The following is a 19,175-nucleotide window of genomic DNA, read 5'->3' as shown; positions in this document are numbered from 1 at the left end:
CGGTTACACAGTGAGAAACCCTTACCCGGCTGAATTAACAGCTCCACAGTTACACAGTGAGAAACCCTTACCCTGCTGAATCAACAGCTGCACTAGAATGCAGCTTTTGACACTAAAACTCTACAAAATTTCATTTTATTTGGCAAAGCCAAAATGCCCGTAATTATAATTGAATCCCAGTTACAGTCAGTAGATATTTTTACTCCAGAAAATACAACCATAATGTTCTCAAAATATTTTTGTATGAATGAGTTAGACATGAACAAAATAAAACTCAGAGAGTGGTAAAGTTTTGTGTGCAAATTTGAAGTGTGAAGGAGCTTCCCCCTCCCAGAGATGATAAAGAAAGGAAACCAGATAAAAGTTCTCTGTCAGTGTAAGAAAACAGGCTGCCAGGTGTTTATCAGCATCAATTGGTGGTGCATGTGAGACCACACTCCACTGAACAGGTGGCATGGTTTATCATCCAACAGCAATCTGAATCTTCCAACCACCTTCTGGAGGCAGCATTGTCAGGTGCCACATCTACTCTCTCAAAGATGCTTGTGACAAACTGCTTAACCCTTCCACTGCCACAACAAGACTACCACTTCATTTCAATGTCTGGTGATGGAAGACCCATTGTGAAAATAGGTTAAATGCAAATAAAGCCCTTGGGTTTGTATCATGTCGGTGAATCCAAAGCACTTTATAGTCTTCAAGGTACTTTTTTGAAGTGTACTTGGTAGTTATTCGGCTCTGCGATGATCAGAAAGTGGAAGACTAGAAGTTAGTTATACAGTCATAGAGATCTACAGCATGGAAACAGACCCTTTGGTCCAACTCATCCATGCCGACCAGATATCCTAAATTAATCTAGTCCCATTTGCCAGCATTTGGCCCATATCCCTCTAAACCCTCCCTATTCAAATACCCATCCAGATACCTTTTAAATGTTGTAACTGTACCAGCCTCCACCAGCTCCTCTGGCTGCTGCCTTGCTTTTTTTCCCATATAAACCTGCAGGAAGCGAGGAAGCTTTCCAAAACATTAGCTCACAATAAGAAGAGACTATTTCTCGGTGCCTAACAGAAGTTGGGTACAATATGTTTTCAGGACAACACCTTTCCCTCAATATCACTGCACTATTACACTCACATAGGATACAGCTCATAAGCAGCTTTCTCGTGGGGACTTGCAGATGGCTGTATCATTGAGATATTGGAATGGACAGGTCAAAGCATTCTCTGTGTGGATCAGTGCACTGTTGATTCTATGGCAGAATGATGTGGCTTCAATGTTTGAACACATGTGGTCATAGGTGTACAAGTGTGCGGCAGTGTTGGAATTATAGCCTATAGAGAGCACTGACAGCCAGTAGCACTGCTGCCTCACAGGGACCTGGGTTTGATTCCACCTTTGGGTGACTGTCTGTGTGGAGTTACACATTCTCCCTGTGTCTGTGTGGGCTTGCTCTGGATGCTCTGGTTTCTTCCCACAGTCCAAAGATGTGCTGTTTAGTGGCTTGGCCATGCTAAAATGTTGAGGGATGTGCAGGCTGGGTGGGTTGACCATGGGAAATGCAGAGTTATTGGGATGGGGGGTTGGGATGATCTTTGGAGGGTTGGTGTGGACTTGAGAGGTCTCTTTCCACACTGTAGGGTTTCTATGATAACCAATGCTCTGGAATGACACCTTTTGAAGGGATTGCAGGGAGAAACCCTACTCAAGATTTATCTTTCAACCCGTTTGACCCCTAAATCAGAACAGATGGCCCAGGATACTATTCAGCCCATCGCCCATCAGAAAGTGCTATCCAATCATACTGTTTTTGTAGAGATAAAGTTGCATGTTTGGTGTGTGCCCTGATATAACTACATCCTCAGGAGTCTTATCAGAAGGAGTGTAACTGAACAACGTTGGGGAAGTGAAGCCTGTTGTAAGAACCCCGTGTGTATAGCAGAAAGAAATACTGGTTGTAGAAACAGCCTTGGATGTGGCCTGACCTTATCTGAACAGATGAGCCCATCATTAAACAGCTGATCGCCGTGGAGGTATAAAGGTCTCTTTTTAAAGAGTACATCCACTTCCCCTTTAGAAAGTTACTCCTCAAGTACCTCCACCTTTCTTCCAGGCACTGCATTCCACATTGTAACATTGGACTATGTCAAACAATATAATTCCTATATACATTCTTGTTATATTGTTATTATAATATAACATAGTTCCTGCACTTACTTTCCCAGTTTGGGATTGAAAAGGGTGTTGTGGGGGTCCTAACAGGTCCCTGACCTGTTCCTGTCTTACTGTTCTTAATCTTCATGTTCCCCTCTCTCCTGTTTCCTCAGGTTCCTTTTCATTGTCTGTCCGACGATCCAACAACGCGTCATGGGATTCTATCAAACACTACCGCATTCATCGCTTACCCAATGGCTGGTTCTACATCTCCCCTCGGCTCACTGTCCCATCTCTGCATGATATGGTGGATTATTATTCAGGTACGCCTCACACAAACTCTCAAAACACGTGAAATTTTGAGAGAGTTTTCATGCAGCTGATATGAGTGGTGGAGTGAAGGAAGTTAGACGTTGGTAAACATAATAACCCCACAGAGGCCAGTATCCCATCACCAGGTCACCCTTTATTTACATGTGGAGAGCCCTTGACGCTGATCCAGCTCCCTCAGAGCCAGCTGTCAGAGTGAACAGAACTCCTAACATTCCTGTTTTTATCTGTCAGCCAGGGCTCCCTGATTGGACCAGATTAACAGCCCCGATCAGGAAACTCGTATTCTATGAGGAATCCCTGGCTGACCTCATTATAATCACTACAGTAAGAGGTTGGAGTTTCGGGGGCTTTGGAATCTGGGGAATGTGACTGGGATGAAGATGGCCAAACAGACAGCAGAAGACATTCCAAGATTTACAACTCTAAATAATTCAGCAAAAGTGTCCCTCCTGTCTGGATGCTTTCCCACTCCAGATTCCAACCCCCTACTCAGGGAAAACCCAACTCTTTTTCTTCCCAAAATTGGCAAATTACCAGGGGCGTTGAAAACCCACCTTTTTATTTCATAAAAGGTCTGAACACCCAGTTCTGTACTATTGAAATCTGTCACCAATGCATCCTATTAACAACTGACAATCACTGATCACCAGGGCCAGTGTGACAATAGCGACAAAAATCAGGGATGGAAGTAAGGAAAGGGGATTATTTGAAGGGGAAGATGATGCACTTCATCCCAAGAAAACCCAACTTTATTCTTTTTACAACACATCCAGCAACTCACTCAAAATAATTGACGAAACAAACAATTAACAAGTGCTGCCCACCAGGGCAATACGACAATAACAAATGTGAAGGGAGGAAAGGAAGTGGGGAAGGGGATTACATTAAAATGGTGTTGGATTGGGAGATAACACACTCCAGCCCTTGCAAACTGCACGTTCACCTGAATGCAAAACCCAGCTCTTTTTTTCAATAAAATCGCCATTATGTTTCTAATAAAAAGGTCAAAACTCACACGACACCAGGCTATTGACCAACGGGTTTATTTGAAAACACAAACTTTCGGAGCGTAGCCCCTTTGTCAGCTGGTGTCATGCACTTTTTGACTTTTCCAACCCAGTACAACACCTCCACATCATGGCTACCGTCTAATAAATAGAAGAATTAACGAGCACTACCCACTAGGGGTATGGCAGTGGTAACAAAAGGTGAGGATAGGGAAAGAGGGAGTGGATTAAATTAATATGGTGATGGAGCAGGGGGATGAATGCACTCTAGTCCCTATGGTACCCACTTCTAGTTAAACGTGAAAACCTAGCTCCTTTTTTCCTCCCCACCTTGCACCAACCTGTTCAGGGATGTTATGACACACCTCTGGAGTAGATGGGACTTGAACCTGGACCTCTTGATTCAGAGGTAGGGATGCTACCACTACACCAAATGCCAGTGCTTCTATTTAACCAACATGCCCTGACCATTAGCCTTGACCTCTGGATTACTGTCCCAGTGACATTACCACTACACCATCATCATTCTTTAGATCAACCTGTTCAGTGATGTTTTATACATCTCTAGAGCAGGTAGGTCTTGGACTCTGACCTCCTGGTGCAGAGGTAGGTTCACTACCACTGCAAGGGACAGAAGAGCCCCCTCTTCTGTACAAACTCCAATGAGCATTTCCTGCTCTCAATTGACCGTGAAGCTGTTCTGGTTCACCCTGAAAGGGACCTGCAGTTTTTCAATGGAGCGATCGGAAAACAGAACAATAATTTTAAAATCGGGATGTGTTGGGCTGGGACAGAAAGTAGGTCAGTGAGCATAGAGATTGAGAAGGACTTGGTGTCATTTTGGTTACAGGGGCCAGAGTTTGTGGATGAGCTGAAGCTTACAGAAGGTTCAAGCTGGGAGGGCTGATGGGACAACTTGGAAAACCCCGTGGGATGGTGGCTTGGAGAAGATATTGTTTGTTTACCTTTTCTTCAGTGGGAATGTTGCCTCGGTATTTGTATCTGAACCTCTCGCAACTTTTACTGACTCTACATTCTCTGTGCCCCTCTGCAGAATGCGGTGAGGGACTGTGCTGCACTTTGAAGGAACCTTGTCACATTCAGGGGCCTCCCGTGACTCAGCGACACCACCCAGACCCTATCGTTGTGCAGAAACCTCAGCTCAACTGGAACGAGTTGGACAGGTATGAAGCATGCAGACCCCAGTCACATCACCAACAAACATCCATCTCCAACATGCAGCCAGCATGAAGGAGAGTAAAAAAAAAAACACAGCTAGGGGCACATTACAGATCAGGAAAGGAAAGCTGGACAATGAGCCAGCTGATTTTTTGACCAATGAAGACTCGATGGGCCGAAGGGCCTTTTTCTGTCCTGTAGATCTCTGTGGCTGCATGAGGTGGAGTCGAAATCCAGAGCTTGTCATTAGCAGGAGGTGAAAGAGAGACAGGGGCATAGGAGAGGGGCAGGATGGTGAATATGGGTAAGGGAGGGATGGAATGGAGACACAATCCTCAGGTGGTGAAGGCACACAGCGGAACATTGCCAATGCTTGAGGAGAGGTGTCCTCATGCAGCTGTAAACTGGCCTATTATTAGGACAATAACATTGCTCCAGTGTACACATGGCGTTGTGTCTTCCCTGAAGCCTGTGTGTGTCTGTGCATGTGAGACCCTGTGTGTGCATGTGTGGGTGTCTGTGTCTGTGTGTGTGAGCGTGCGTGCATGTGTGTGCATGTGAGTGTGTGCATGCACGTGTGTGTGTGCGCGTATGTGTGCGCAGGTGAGTGTGTGTACGTGCATGTGTGTGTGTGTGTGTGTGTGTGTGTGCGCGATTGTGTGAGAGTGTGTGTGTGTGCGCGCGCGCGTGTGCATGTGTGCATGTGTGCGTGAAAGAGTGTGTGTATAATCCCGAATGTTCTTGCCCTGCTGGAATGCTCAATGTCCATCTTGTTCTTTTCCAGCTCCGATTTAATCAGTGACAGCAAGGAGCCGGGGGAGGAGTCCCCTGTCAGCATGGGTCTACGGGAAGCCATCAACTCTTACTTGTTCATGACAGAGGATATGGACCTAGATAAGATGAGCGACCAAACGACACGTTTGAAAACACTGCAAGCCCGATTACAGAGCAGCCAGCGACACGTTAACTTTAAAATGGTGGGGAATCTCGGTCACCTCAACTTCAACTCAGCTGGACTTTAACCCCAAAATGAAAAGAACACATGGGGATGGCTGTTGTGGACTTCATTGTAGTCTATTTAAGTTATTTACTGTGGATAGTTAAGCTGCACTTTGTTACTTTCTATTGTTCTTTTTATTTACACGAATGGGCCATATAGCCCGTTGCTCTCAGTTTTACAGTGTGGAAGAAGGATTGAGTTAGAGTTGCCAACTCTAGCTGGACATATTCATAGAGGTTCCATCCATTTGGAGATGTCCTGCCCAGACCCAGTCAAATGTCCCTTTTTTTGGCCCCATCTCCAATTTTGTTTTGTTCATTCATGGGATGTGGGTGTCGCTGGCTGGGTCCAGCATTTCTTGCCCATTGCCAGTTGCCCTTGAGAAGGTGGTGATGAGCTGCCTTCTGTAGCCGCTGGTATCATTGGGCTGTGGGTAGACCCCAATCCTATAAGGAGAATGTTGCAGGATATTGACCCAGTGACAGTGAAGGAACGGTGATACATTTCCAGCTCAGGATGGTGTGTGGCTCGTGAGGGGAACTTTGAATTATTCTTATACAACTAACAAGCAAAACTGTTCAAGGGGATTGTGAAACAAAATACTGTTTTTAAAAATACCACCAAGGTTTTCATACCGGGTGTTTAATTCCTGGTGACCTGGAGAGCTGGGAAGATGAAGCTGAAATGATTAACTCTCTGGAGAGGTTCTATCACATGTAATAGTATTGAGACTGTGTTTCCTGCCTCTCTGTCCATTACTCTTGTCTCCTGCATTAGAATGCAAGAATCATTCTGGAAGTTTCCTCCTTTGCTCCTCTCTCATGGGTGGTCACAGTAGAATTCCATCTGCAGCATTGTGCCCACGCCCAGCAGATTGGAGCCTAGACAGTGAGTGTGACGATCTATTCGACAAAGGGGGGACTCACAGTCACACCTTTAGCTAGATGCTGAAAGCAATCAAGCTGAGCAATATTGACCTGAGATTCCCAGGTCTGAGCCGAGGCATTGCTCAGGCTTCCTGAAGCACTCCATCCACCAACTACAATGGGATTGGTATGGATTGTAGAATCCATTGCTGGTCTCTTGATAACACTTAACCTATTTTCCTCCATCATGGCTGATTTTACACCCTGTTCCAATTTCACTTTACATTGTAGTTAATCGACAAAGAGCAATATTTAGGTTGATATGAAACTGGCATCCCACTTGACTCTGTGAGATCACCACCCAGCAAGTTTGTTTTAAAACTCCCCCACTACCATTTCAAAAAGATGCTGCTTTTTGCAGTGAAGTTTTGAGGTAAAGATCTTTTTCTTTCAAAAACTAAAGCCACATTTTCTTGCTGACACTTTTGAACCTTGTTCCATTCGATGCCGAAACCAAAGGGATTAAAACAATAAAAGAGTTGGATTTCTAGGAAAGTTTTAAAGAAGGAAAACAGGAGTAAGTTGTCGGGAGGTATTTCCTGTTCTCAGAACCTGAGCAAATGAAGGCACAGCAATCAGTGACAGAGCTATTATACATTGGAGAGAATCAAGAGGCCAGCATTAGACAAGCACCAATATCTCGGAGGAATTGGGGTTGACGGAGATCAGAATGATAGGGAGAGGCTAGAAAGGTCAGGGGGAGATTTGAAAATGAAGAAGAGAATTTTACTGTAAAGGCATTGCTCAACTGGGAACATCAATTTATACAGCAATTATTGTAGTACTTTCCAAACATTTACCCACTGAGACACCATGTCGAGGCTTGAAAATTGCCGCAATCTCCTTGTGAAAAACACGGTTGGGGTGCAATCTGACAGCGCAGCTATTATAACTCTAGTTCCAGTTTGAAGGGAGTCCTCAATGTTGGGAACACCTAGTCTACAGCCATTGTACCCAACCTACTCCACAGAAACCAGCTCTCTCCACTTTTTCAACAAATGCTATCAAAATACCCTTCCATTCCCTTCTCCACCATGTGTCTGTCTAGCTTTACCCTGGAATGAATCTGCTATTCAGCACATCTCGTCCATGTGATTGATATTTTATTCTAACTGCTCACTGGCTAAAAATATTTGTTGGATTCCTTTGTCTGTTTAATTAAAAAGCAAATCTGTGCTGATGGTAGACCGTTGTGTTAGTCAGCAAATGTCATAAGGGTAAGGAATGAGCAAATACAATATCACCAGTTCCTTGTAATCGATATCATTTAGTGGTGACATGGGTAGGAAATATATTTGTGCATCAGGCCGTACGATCAAATTGCAGCTTTTGTAACAAAACTGCAAAGCAATGTGAAAAGCAACTTTGTGCCCGTTTGTGTTCTTGGTCACAGACTTTGCTTCCTGCAGAACTGGTAGGATCTGGTTCACAGGAACTTGAGACAGCTGGCTGGTCACTGAATGGGAAATTCCATCAGCATCGGCCTTTTGCAGTATTGCATCCAGCTCTTGGAAAAGGCATGAGCTTGCAAGCTAAAGTAAGGCCATAACAATGGGCTAATCAGAGCTGAAATCAGAAAGCAATGGAGATTGTAACACAATTGTAATTGTGATAATGAATTGAATAATCTCTGATTAGCATGAAACTATGCAATATGCAGAGGTGTCTATCCATCATCCGCACTTGGGAGGAAATACCAAAGATCTGCACCCCATTTCCATCAGTGTTATATGCTGTGACTCAGAATTCCTTGTATTTGGAAAGAGTAGGGCTTTTGGGATGGAACCTAAAATGAGAATGCACAGCTCACAATATGCATCCTAGGTTTATTTAAGGTGTGTTTCCACTGAGCAGCATCCTGGGATGCCGGGGGTATCCTATGAAGTGTCAACTTTTACACGTAATTGCTGTGAATGCCAAATGGTTTCCAACATTGGAAGTTGTGTAGTCTATTGGGGTTGAATGAGAATGGAATTAATAGTTTGGTCCATTAAAATGAGAATATTTGGTACGTTGGAGAGGAAACGGCCTGTGTTCTTGGAATTCTTTGCTGGCATCAGAAACGTGTGCACATTCAGTGAAACAAAAAATCAAAATCTGAAAACTTTGACTCAAGCAAAGATAGTTCTGTATAATTTATTTGACAAGTTCAGTTGTCATGGTGTAAAAATATTTTTGCCTTATTTTGTTATTGCGAATAAATCAAACTTTGTAATAAAGTTACTGCATTGTATGTCATTCAATAGAATCCCTACAGTGTAGAAGCAGGTCATTTGGCCAATTGAGTCTGCACCAATCCTCCAACGATCTACCCCATGCCTGTAACCCCGCATTTCCCACAGCTAACCCATCTAGCTTGCACATCCCTGGACACTACAGGCAATTTAGTATGGCCAATCCACATAACCTGCTATCTTTGGACAGTGGGAGGAAACCAGAGCACCTGGAAGAAAACCATGCAGACACAGGGAGAATGTGCAAACTCCTCACAGATAGGTGCCCAAGGCTAGAATCAAACCTGGGTCCCTGATGCTGTGATGCAGCCGTGCTAACCAGTGAGTCTCCGTGCCACCCCTTCAAAGGGCTGTGAAGAAGAAGGATTGAACCCTGGACACTTCCAGAGACAGATGCTGTTCCTAGAGTCATAGAGGTATAGAGGTACACCCATTGTTCCACAGTTTCAATGAGGAGCTCCAAGCCATATTTAAACCATCAGATGAACACGATTAAATATAAGATTTGTTGCAATCATTCACACACCACTGTCTTCTCAAGGGCAATTAAAAATGGGTAATAAATGCTGGCCCAGCCAGGGATGCCCATATCCCATGAACAAAAAGAAGAAAATAACAGAAGAGATTCCAAAAATGAAATTGGTTGGTGTGCGCATTATCAGTTGTCAGATTATTTTAGGAAAAAAAAAGGTGCTGACTCCAAGAACTTATCAGACAAACTCAAAGATGGACACCTGATGGAATGAGGAACTTTAAAAACACAAATGCTTCTTTGGGTTGCTTTTAATTAAATATGTTTTTATTTTAATTTAAAGAAGGAAGGAAGAAGAAAGACTAAGCAGGGAGCGGTTGTGGGCTAATGGTAATGTCACTGAACCAGTGGTACAAAGTCCAAGCTAATGTTCTAACAAAAGTAAAGATAAAATAAATTAAGAAAGAAATAATATTAGTTAGAGTCACAGAGATGTACAGCACAGAATCAGACCCTTCAGTCCAACTTGTCTAAGCCAACCAGATATCTGAAATTAATCTAGTCGCATTTGCCAGCATTTGGCCCACATCCCTCTAAACCCTCTCTATTCATGTACTCATCCAGACGCCTTTTAAATGTTGTAATCGTACCCATCTCCACTACTTCCTCTGGCAGCTCATTCCATACACACATCACCCTCTGCATGAAGAAGTTGCCCCTTAGGTCCCTTTTATATCTTTCCTCTCTCACCTTAAAACTATGCCCTCTAATTTTGGACTCCCCTATCATGGGAAAAAGACCTTGGCAATTCACCCTAACCATGCCCCTCATGATTTTATAAATCTCTACAAGGTCACCCCTCAGCGTCTGCGCTCCAGCCTATTCAGCCTCTCCCTATAGATCAAACCCTCCAACCCTGGCAACATCTTTGTAAATCTTGTCTGCACCCTTCCAAGTTTAACAACATCTTTCCCAGAGCCGGGAGACCAGAATTGAATGCGGTACTCCAAAAGTGGCTTAACCAATGTCCTGTACAGCCACAACATGGCATCCTAACTCCTGTATTCAATACACTGACCAATAAAGGCAAGCATACCAAACACCTTCACCATCTTGTTCACCTGTGACTCCACTTCAAGGAATTATGAACCTGCACTCCAAGGTCTCTTTATTCCCTTGGACCTTACCATTAAGTCCTGTCCTATTTTGCCTTCCCAAAATGCAACACTTCACATTTATCTGCCACCCCTCAGCCCATCTGAACAAGGTCCCATTGTACTCTGAGGTAACTTTCTTCAAGGTCTACTACACCACCAATTTTGGTGTCATCAGCAAACTTACTAACCTCCTATATTCACATCCAAGTCATTTATATAAGTGTTGAAAAGCAGTGGACTCATCACCGATACTGTGGAACACTGCTGGTCACAAGGGTCCAGTCCAAAAAATAACCCTCTACCACTCTCTATGTCTCCTACTTTCAAACCAATTTGGTACCCATATGTATAACTCTCCTTGGATCCCATGTGATCTAACCTTGCTAACCAGTCTACCATGAAGAACCTTGTCAAATTCCTTACCAAAGTCCATGTACATCATGTTCACTGCTCTGCCTTCATCAATCCTCTTTGTTACTTCTTCAAAAAACTCAATCAAGTTAGTGAGACATGATTTCCCATGCACAAAGTCATGTTGACTATCCCTAATCAGTCCTTGCCTTTCCAAATATATGTAGATCCTGTCCCTCAGAATTCTCTCCAACAATTTATCGACCACTGATGTCAGGCTCATCAGTGTATGGTTCCCTGGCTTTTCCTTACCACCTTCCTTATAAAAAAGCCAACCTCTAGTCTTCTAGCACCTCACTCATGGCTATTGATGATATAAATATCACAGCAAAGAGCCCAGAATTACTTCCCAGCTTCCCACAAAGTTCTGGGATACACCTGATCAGGTCTCGGGGATTTATCCACATTAGTGCATTTTAAGACGTCCAGCAACTCCTCCTCTGTAATATGGACACTTCTCAAGATATTATTCAAAAACACTATTAATTCAAATACTAGGTAGTTAAGGAACTCTATCAGCAAAGAAAGGTGTCTTTGGTTTCTGTCTCACTGACTGACTGTGTTTCCCCACGTTTTCTAGCTTCAATATCCTTCTCCACAGTAATACTGACACAAAATGCACGTTTAGGATCTCATCCATCGCCCATGGTTCCACACATACATGGCCTTGTTGATCTTTAAAAGGCCCTATTCTCTCCCTGGTTACTCTTTTGCCCATATGGAATTTGTAGAATCTCTTTGTGGATTCTCCTTAACCCTATTTGCCAAAGCTCTCTCATATCCCCTTCTTGCCCTCCTGATTTCCCTTTTGAGTTTATTCCTTATACTCCTCAAGGGATGCATAGCTGTCTGTACTTGCCAGAGGCCTCTTTCTTTTTTTGACCAGCGCTTCAACGTCTCTAGTCATCCAGCATTTCCTACACCTACCAGCCTTACCTTTTCACAGGAACATACTGCCTCTGGACTCTTGTTATCTCATTTTTGAAGACCTCCCACTTTCCAACTGCCCCTTTACCTGCAAATAGCCTCTGCCAATCAGCTTTCGAAAGTTCTTGCCCAATATCGTCAAAATTGACCTTACCTTGATATAGAAATTTAATTTTTAGATTAGGTCTATCCTTTTCCATAACTATTTTAAAACTAATAGAGTTATGATCACTGGCCATAAGTCACTTGTTCTGCCTTATTTCCAAAGAGAAAATCAAGTTTTGCTCCTTCTCTAGTAGTACATCCACTTACTGAATAAGAACATTTTCTTGCATACACTTAACAAGTTCCTCTCCACCCAGGCCCTTAACACTATGTCAGTCCCAGTCAATGTTTGCATTGAGATCTCCTTGCAAATTTGCTTCTAAGTTTCCCGCTGACGGTTGGGGGGTCTATAGTACAATCCCAATAAGGTGATCACCCCTTTCTTATTTCTCAGTTCCACCCAAATAACTTCACTGGACAGACTGCCAGGAATATCTTCCCTAAGTTCAGCTATAATGTTATCTCTAACCAAAAATGCCACTCCCCCTCCTCTTTTACCCCCCCTTTCTATCCTTCCAATAGCATCTATAACCTGGAACATTAAGCTGTCAGTCCTGTCCATCCCTGAGCTATGTGGCTGTAATAGCTATGATATCCCAGACCCATGTTCCAAACTATTCCCTGAGTGCATCTGCCTTACCTGTTAGGCCTCTTGCAATGATTAGTTAAATTGGTGGTGGTTTATTCAAAACACTAGGTAGTTAATAAACTCTATCCACACAGGGAGGTATCTTTGTTTTCTGTTTCACCGACTGACCCTCGATTGACAAGGGACCAGAGTTTATTACTGAAACACAGTTCGTGCCTCAGGTCCATCTGTAATCTCTGCACATTCTGTCATATTTTTGCCCAAATGTTCTCCCTTGTTTTTTAAGTGCCCATTGACTCTTGCTGGGCTCTGGTAACCAGGACATAGGCAGATCCTCTGGTGTTTTTTTTTCAGTCCTACAGCATGGAGACAGGGCCTTCAGCCCAAACTGGTCCATGCCAACCAAAATGTCCATCTACACTAACCCCATTTCCCTGCACTTGGCCCATATCCTTCTAGTCTTTTCCTATCCGTATATCGGCCAAATGCCTTTTAAATGTTGTTAATGTACCTGCCTCAACCACTTCCGCTGGCAGCTCATTCCACCCTCTGTGTAAAAAAATTGCCCCTCAAGTTCCCATGTATTCTTCCCCCTCTTACCTTAAACTAATGCCCTCTAATCCTCAGTTCCCCAACCCTGGGAAAAAGACTGAGTGCATTCACCCTATCCATGCCTCTCATGATTTTATATACTTCTATAAGATCCCCCCTCAGTCTCTTACGCTCTAAAGAGAAAAGTCCTAGCTTCTCCAACCTCTCCCTATAACTCAGTCCCTTAAGTCCTGACAACAGCCTTGTAAATTTCCTCTGCACTGTTTCAGGTTTAATAACATCCTTCCTATAGCAAGGTGACCAAAACTGAACATAGTACTCCAAGTGCGGCCTCACCAATGTCCTGTACAACTGCAACATAACTTCCCGACTTCTATACTTAATGCCCTGACTGATCAAAGTCAATGTGCCAAAAGCCTTCTTCACTGCCCTGTCTACCTGTGACTCTACTTTCAGAGAACCGTGCACCTGAACTCCAAGGTCCCTCTGTGCCATTACACTCCTTAAGGCCCTACCATTCACAATGAAACTCCTACCTTGATTTGACTTTCCACAATGCAACATCTCACACTTAGCTGTATTTAAAACTCCATTTGCCATTTCTCGGCTCACTTCCCCTGATTAAGATCCTGATGCAATTTCTGATAACCTACCACAGTCCATGATACCGCCTATTTTAGTGTCGTCCGCAAGCTCACTAATCAGGCTTTGTACATTCTCATCTAAATCATTGATATAGATAACAAACAGCAATAGGCCCAGCACCGACCCCTGAGGCACACCACTAGTCACAGGCCTCCAGTCAGACAAGCATCCTTTCACTTTTAATCTCTGCTGACATAAAAGGACCAGTGACCATAGCTCTATTAATTTTAAAATAGTTATGGTGGCTGTTCTTTAACTACAATCTTGCATTGATAGGATGCTCAAACTTGTACAATGTGGCAGTCAAGTCTGCACATACCATTGGACCTCCTAGCACTGGTCACTAAACTGTGATTGGGGAAAAAAATCTTGAACAAAAACATAAATTGGGGTGGCATGGTGGCTCAGTGGTTAGCAGTGCTGCCTCACAGTGCCAGGGACCTGGGTTCAATTCCACCCTCAGGCAACTGTCTGTGTGGAGTTTGCACATTCTCCCCGTGTCTGTGCGGGTTTCCTCCGGGTGCTCCAGTTTCCTCCTACAGTCCAAAGATGTGCATGCTAGGTGGATTTGTCATGCTAAATTGCCCGTAGTGTTCAGGGAGGTGTAGATTAGGTGAGTTATAGCAGGGTGGGTCTGGGTGGAATGCTTTGAGGTTCAGTGTGGACTGGTTGGGCCGAAGGGCCTGTTTCCACACTGTAGGGATTCTATGATAAAGTGCTGGCAAAACTCAGCAGGTCTGGCAGCATCTGTGGAAAGAAAGCAGAGTTTAACATTTTGAGTCCAGTGACTGATGAAGTCAGGACTTTTGACATATTCCATCTCACTGCACAATGGTTTGCTTACCAGACGTCATTCCATCACACGTACAAAATATGCTTCGCAATTGGTGTCCTGTGTAAAGCAGAAAGAACTTGATAGTTTCGTCATAAGTGTGGAAATACAGTGCAGAAAACGTTTCCACCATTGTAACATCCCACACATGTGACAAACTCAACTTTTATAAGCCACATGATTATTTGATTTCTCCCCCTCCCCTCTTCTCTTAAATCAGTCTAGATACTTAAAGGTTACAGCCACAAACAGAACATGTGGGCGGAAATTTGTGAAATGTGACAAAAATAGATGATTCATCAGTACTTAAAGGAGAACGTTTCCCTGAATGTTCCACTTAACAGTGAGAAGGATATTATTGATGGTGACTAACATGCCGCTGCACTTTGAACAGCCAACATCAGACTACCAGGTCAGATCAAGTGACCAGATACTCACACCTCATGGAAATGATGTAACATATGATAATTATGTAACTGAACTTGTAATCCAGGGACCAGGGTTGATAAGCCTGACATGATTTGAGAATTTGTATTCAGTTTATTAATAAATCTGGACATAAAACATTCAACTCATTTAAAGTGACCATGAAAAGACTGTGGAGTCTTTAATGGCCAACTTAGAACCAGCAGAGTATTCAGCAAAGAGTCTTCAGAAGGCTTGAGAAGGTTAATTGGATCTGAAATGTTAACTGTGCTTTCTCAATAACACATTGTGGTCTTGTCTGAAAATTAACTGTTAAGAGGCCCTCTTTACTCTATACCAGTAATTAGCATTAACCCTTAGCCATGCTGCTCATGCTACCTTTATCTGACCTGGCTAAAGCTGTCCCGAGAATCTTTGCTATGGAGAATGTGTGGGATCTGGAAGTGTTCCACTCCTCAGCCATCTTTCCGATGAGCAGACAGCTTAGAAAAAGCTGGATAAACATAAAAGGTCAGACAGTGTCTGCTCTGAGAAAAGATCATTTTTCTGAAAAATTATCTTCACAGAGGGGCTGCCAGAATTAATGAGATTTTCCAGGTGTTTTTTTTGCCCTTATTTCTGGTTCCAGCAATTGTGGCACTTTGTGTTTGTTTTGGTGAGATTTTGAGCCTACGGTCGGATCACACTTGTTCATTGGTCTGTAAATACCATCAAACTGAGAAGATTGTTTCCACTGATTAGGAAGACAATAATGAGAGGCTGAAAAGTGCAACGTAATCATAATTATTGGATGTTTAAAAATATGCAGCAAATTTATTTTTCAGAAGTTGTACAAGTGAGTAAGATACATCATATTTTACATTCATATTCATTCCCAGGATATTAGTAACACCGTCAGGGCTGGTATTTCTTGCCTATCTCTAATTGCCCTTTGAGAAAGTGGTGCCGAGTTGTGAAACTATCACAGTGCGTGTGTGGCATGAATATACCACAGTGCTGTGATGGGAGGAGTTCCAGGATTTTGAGCCAGTGAGGATGAAGAAAGGGTCAGTAACTATCTAAGTCGGGATGCTATATGTGACCTGGAAGAGAACCATGATGTGGATGTGCCGGTGTTGGATTCGCAATTGCGTTTCCCTCCACTTCAGCTGATGAAGGAGCAGCGCTCCAAAAGCTTGTGATTTCGAATAAACCTGTTACACTATAACCTGGTGTCGTGTAACTTCTGACTTGGAAGGGCAGCATGGTGGCTTGGTAGTTAGCACTGCTGCCTCACAGTGCCAGGAACCTGAGCTCGATTCCACCCTTAGGCAACTGTCTGTGTGGAGTTTGCACATTCTCCTTATGTCTGTACGGGCTTCCTCTGGGTACTCCAGTTTCCTCCCACAGTCCAAAGATGTGCAGGGCTAGGTCGTGGGAAATTGTCCTGTAGTGTCCAGGGATGTGTAGATTAGAGGGGTTTGGGAATGGGTCTGGGTAGGATGCTTTGAGGGTTGGTGTGGACTTGTTGGGCTGAAGGGCCTATTTTCCACCCTGTAGGGGTTCTATGGAGAACTAGGAAGTGATGATGTCCTTGTGAATTATCCTTCTCGGTGTTGGTCATTGCGGGTCTGGGACATGCTGTCGAAAAAGCTGTTAATCTTCACAGCCTCCCTGTGTTCCTCTGCTCCTCATTGTAATCCAGTTCCACCATGAAACCGTTTCCATTTTCTTGGTTATTCAGTGATATCCGTGAGAAAAATACATCTTGTGCCTTCCTCATTTTTTAATTTTAATAATATATTTTATTCATTTAAAAAGTCATCTACAAGTACATACAAAGGTTCTGAATCATTTCTGTACAATTTTGGCAGAGACAAAAAAAAAATTGGAATTTTGACATTTCTCAAAATTGCAAAAGCAAAGGCATTCTCTCATTTTTCAATTGCAAACATGTATTTTATTAATAAAACCCTTAATGTAGATACACTGTTACTGAAACCTTTCTGTACTGGAAGAACAAACGGATATTGGAATTTCGCATTCTCTATAGTTCCAAAAAACCCAAGGCATTTCTTACTTATACAGGACTATATTTACATACATTTGAGGCACCAAGAGGGTCTAATAGCTGAAAGAACTCCCATCGTGCTTTGTCAGAATGACCTTACATGGTGGTCTTTTCCCAGTGTACCTTTGTGGCAGCCGCCTTAAACTTCAATGTGGCCCTTAGCACATTGCCCTGGACCTTGGAATGTGCCAGTCTGCAACACTCAGTTGAGGCTAACTCTTTGCTTTGGAAGACCAACTAGACCAGGCAGACCAAAGAGCATCTTTCACTGAGTTGATGGGTCCTCCAGGTACAGTCGATGTTATTAGACCATAAGACATAGGAGCAGAAATTAGGCCATTCGGCCCATCGAGTCTGGTCTGCCATTCAATCATGGCTGATAAGTTACTCAACCCCATTCTCCTGCTTTCTCCCCGTACCCTTGATCCCCTTGATAATCAAGAACCGATCTATCTCAGTCTTAAATGTACTCAATGGCCTGGCCTCCACAGCCTTCTGTCTTGGTGTGTGTCCCAGAGAACAGACCATAAAGTTCTCCTGTGTCACGGAGCAGCTCAGGATGAACCTTGACAAAAACCAGTGCATCTTTCTCCAGACTTGCTTTACAAAGACACATTCCAGTTTGAGGTGTGTGACAGTCTTTTCACCAGCGCAGCTGCTTTGAGGGGAGCGTGCGGTGACACACAGAGACTGGGCATACATCAAGCACCTGACAAGCAGTGACCTCCTAACAACTACCCAAGCGATGTCTTGGTGCTTGTTGGAAAGTTCTGGTGATGGGGCATTCTGCCAAATGACTGACAGTCTGATCAGGGAACCACCCGACAGGATCCACCCTGTCCTTTTCCCACAGGGTCCCGAGGACGCTATGTGCTGACCACTTCCTGATGGACTTGTGGTCAAAGATATTTCCTTTACAATTTTTCCATAAGAGACAGGTGATACAGACAGTTCATCTACTCAGTACCAAGGCCAGTCCCATCCTTCGCAACACTGGGGACAGGTAGAACCTCTGTATGTAGTGACACTAGGTGTTTGCATACCAAGGGTTTACTTTTCTCATGGAGTTAGTAAAAGTGTTACACTGAATTCAGTGCTAGTGTCATTGCTGTGTCATGATGTGAAACCTCACGGTGGTAGTCGGACTGGAGTGTCCATGTGACTGCACAATGGAGCTGTAACAATAAAATAGAACAATAGTTCTTCTCTCCACTTTTTTGCGGCCAGGCAATAGCACTTCCAATATTAATGCAACAAAATCCATAACCACTGAAGTAAAACTGGTTGCTCTTTATATTTTGCAAAATTACCTCCGTGCATGTGTTATGCAGGTGACATAGCCATTGTTGATAGCAAAATAATCACAAACAATTTGCATCTTTGGTGTCTTTTCTGCTGTGTTCCTATACTATCTGAGGATCCCTTACTAATGCATGTAACTACTTTACTCTGAAGTAAGACATCACAAGCCTTTATAACAATACAGTGTGCTGTTCTCTTCATCATGAACTTGTATCATTGTAGATAAACAGTTCATACAATAGAACACCTACAGTGTGGAAGCAGGCCATTCAGTCCATACCAGCCCTCCAAAGGACATCTCACACAGACCCACTCCCCCTACCCTATCTCTGTAACCCTGTATTTCCTGTGACTAATCTACCTAGCCAATGCATCTTTGGACTGTGGGAGGGAACCCACGCAGACACGGGGAGAATGTACAAACTCCACACAGACAGTCACCTGAAGGTGGAATCAAACCCAGGTCCCTGGTGCTGTGAGGCAGCACTGCTAACCACTGAGTCACAGTGCCACCCCTTTTATTTACTGTGAAATACTTCTCCTGGATTGTCTACTTTGAATCTTTCATCCTGAAACCAGATGAGGGATGTCGGTTGTTGACTGCACCAAGTTTTTCTTTTCACTGTTTTGCCAACAGCTTGCCTTGATTCCAGACCCACTGGTCCACATGTAAGTAGGTGATGCTGTGAACATAGGGTATGCAGTTAGTGTGTTTTGAATTCCCCAGCGGAGATCCCACATCCCCACTGCTGCGGTGTGTTTCACAAAAAGGCTTAGGTTCAAACTTTTTGCTTGAACTCACAAGCAAATCTATGACTGAGCAAGTTACATGGTCAATGTGGAACTGACCAGGCAGAGCAGGAACTGGCTCAGT

At 43.6% G+C, this 19,175-nt stretch overlaps 1 protein-coding gene across 1 annotated transcript in view; it reads left to right on the top strand.

Annotated features, from left to right (window-relative positions):
* Window positions 1–8,818, top strand: part of LOC109910940 (src-like-adapter 2) — a 35,239-nt gene extending 26,421 nt beyond the window's left edge. Inside the window, 3 exon segments of the mRNA XM_048608649.1 lie at window positions 2,328–2,477; window positions 4,549–4,678; window positions 5,458–8,818. Of these exon segments, the coding sequence (XP_048464606.1) occupies window positions 2,328–2,477; window positions 4,549–4,678; window positions 5,458–5,695 (518 nt within the window). The 3' untranslated portion in view covers window positions 5,696–8,818.
* Window positions 8,819–19,175: the final 10,357 nt, after the last annotated feature.

This window comes from Rhincodon typus, chromosome 19 (assembly GCF_021869965.1).
Source record: "Rhincodon typus isolate 14 chromosome 19, sRhiTyp1.1, whole genome shotgun sequence".
NCBI lineage: Eukaryota > Metazoa > Chordata > Chondrichthyes > Orectolobiformes > Rhincodontidae > Rhincodon > Rhincodon typus.
Note: the sequence above shows the minus strand (reverse complement) of the source record. Positions and strands in the feature narration are given on the sequence as shown.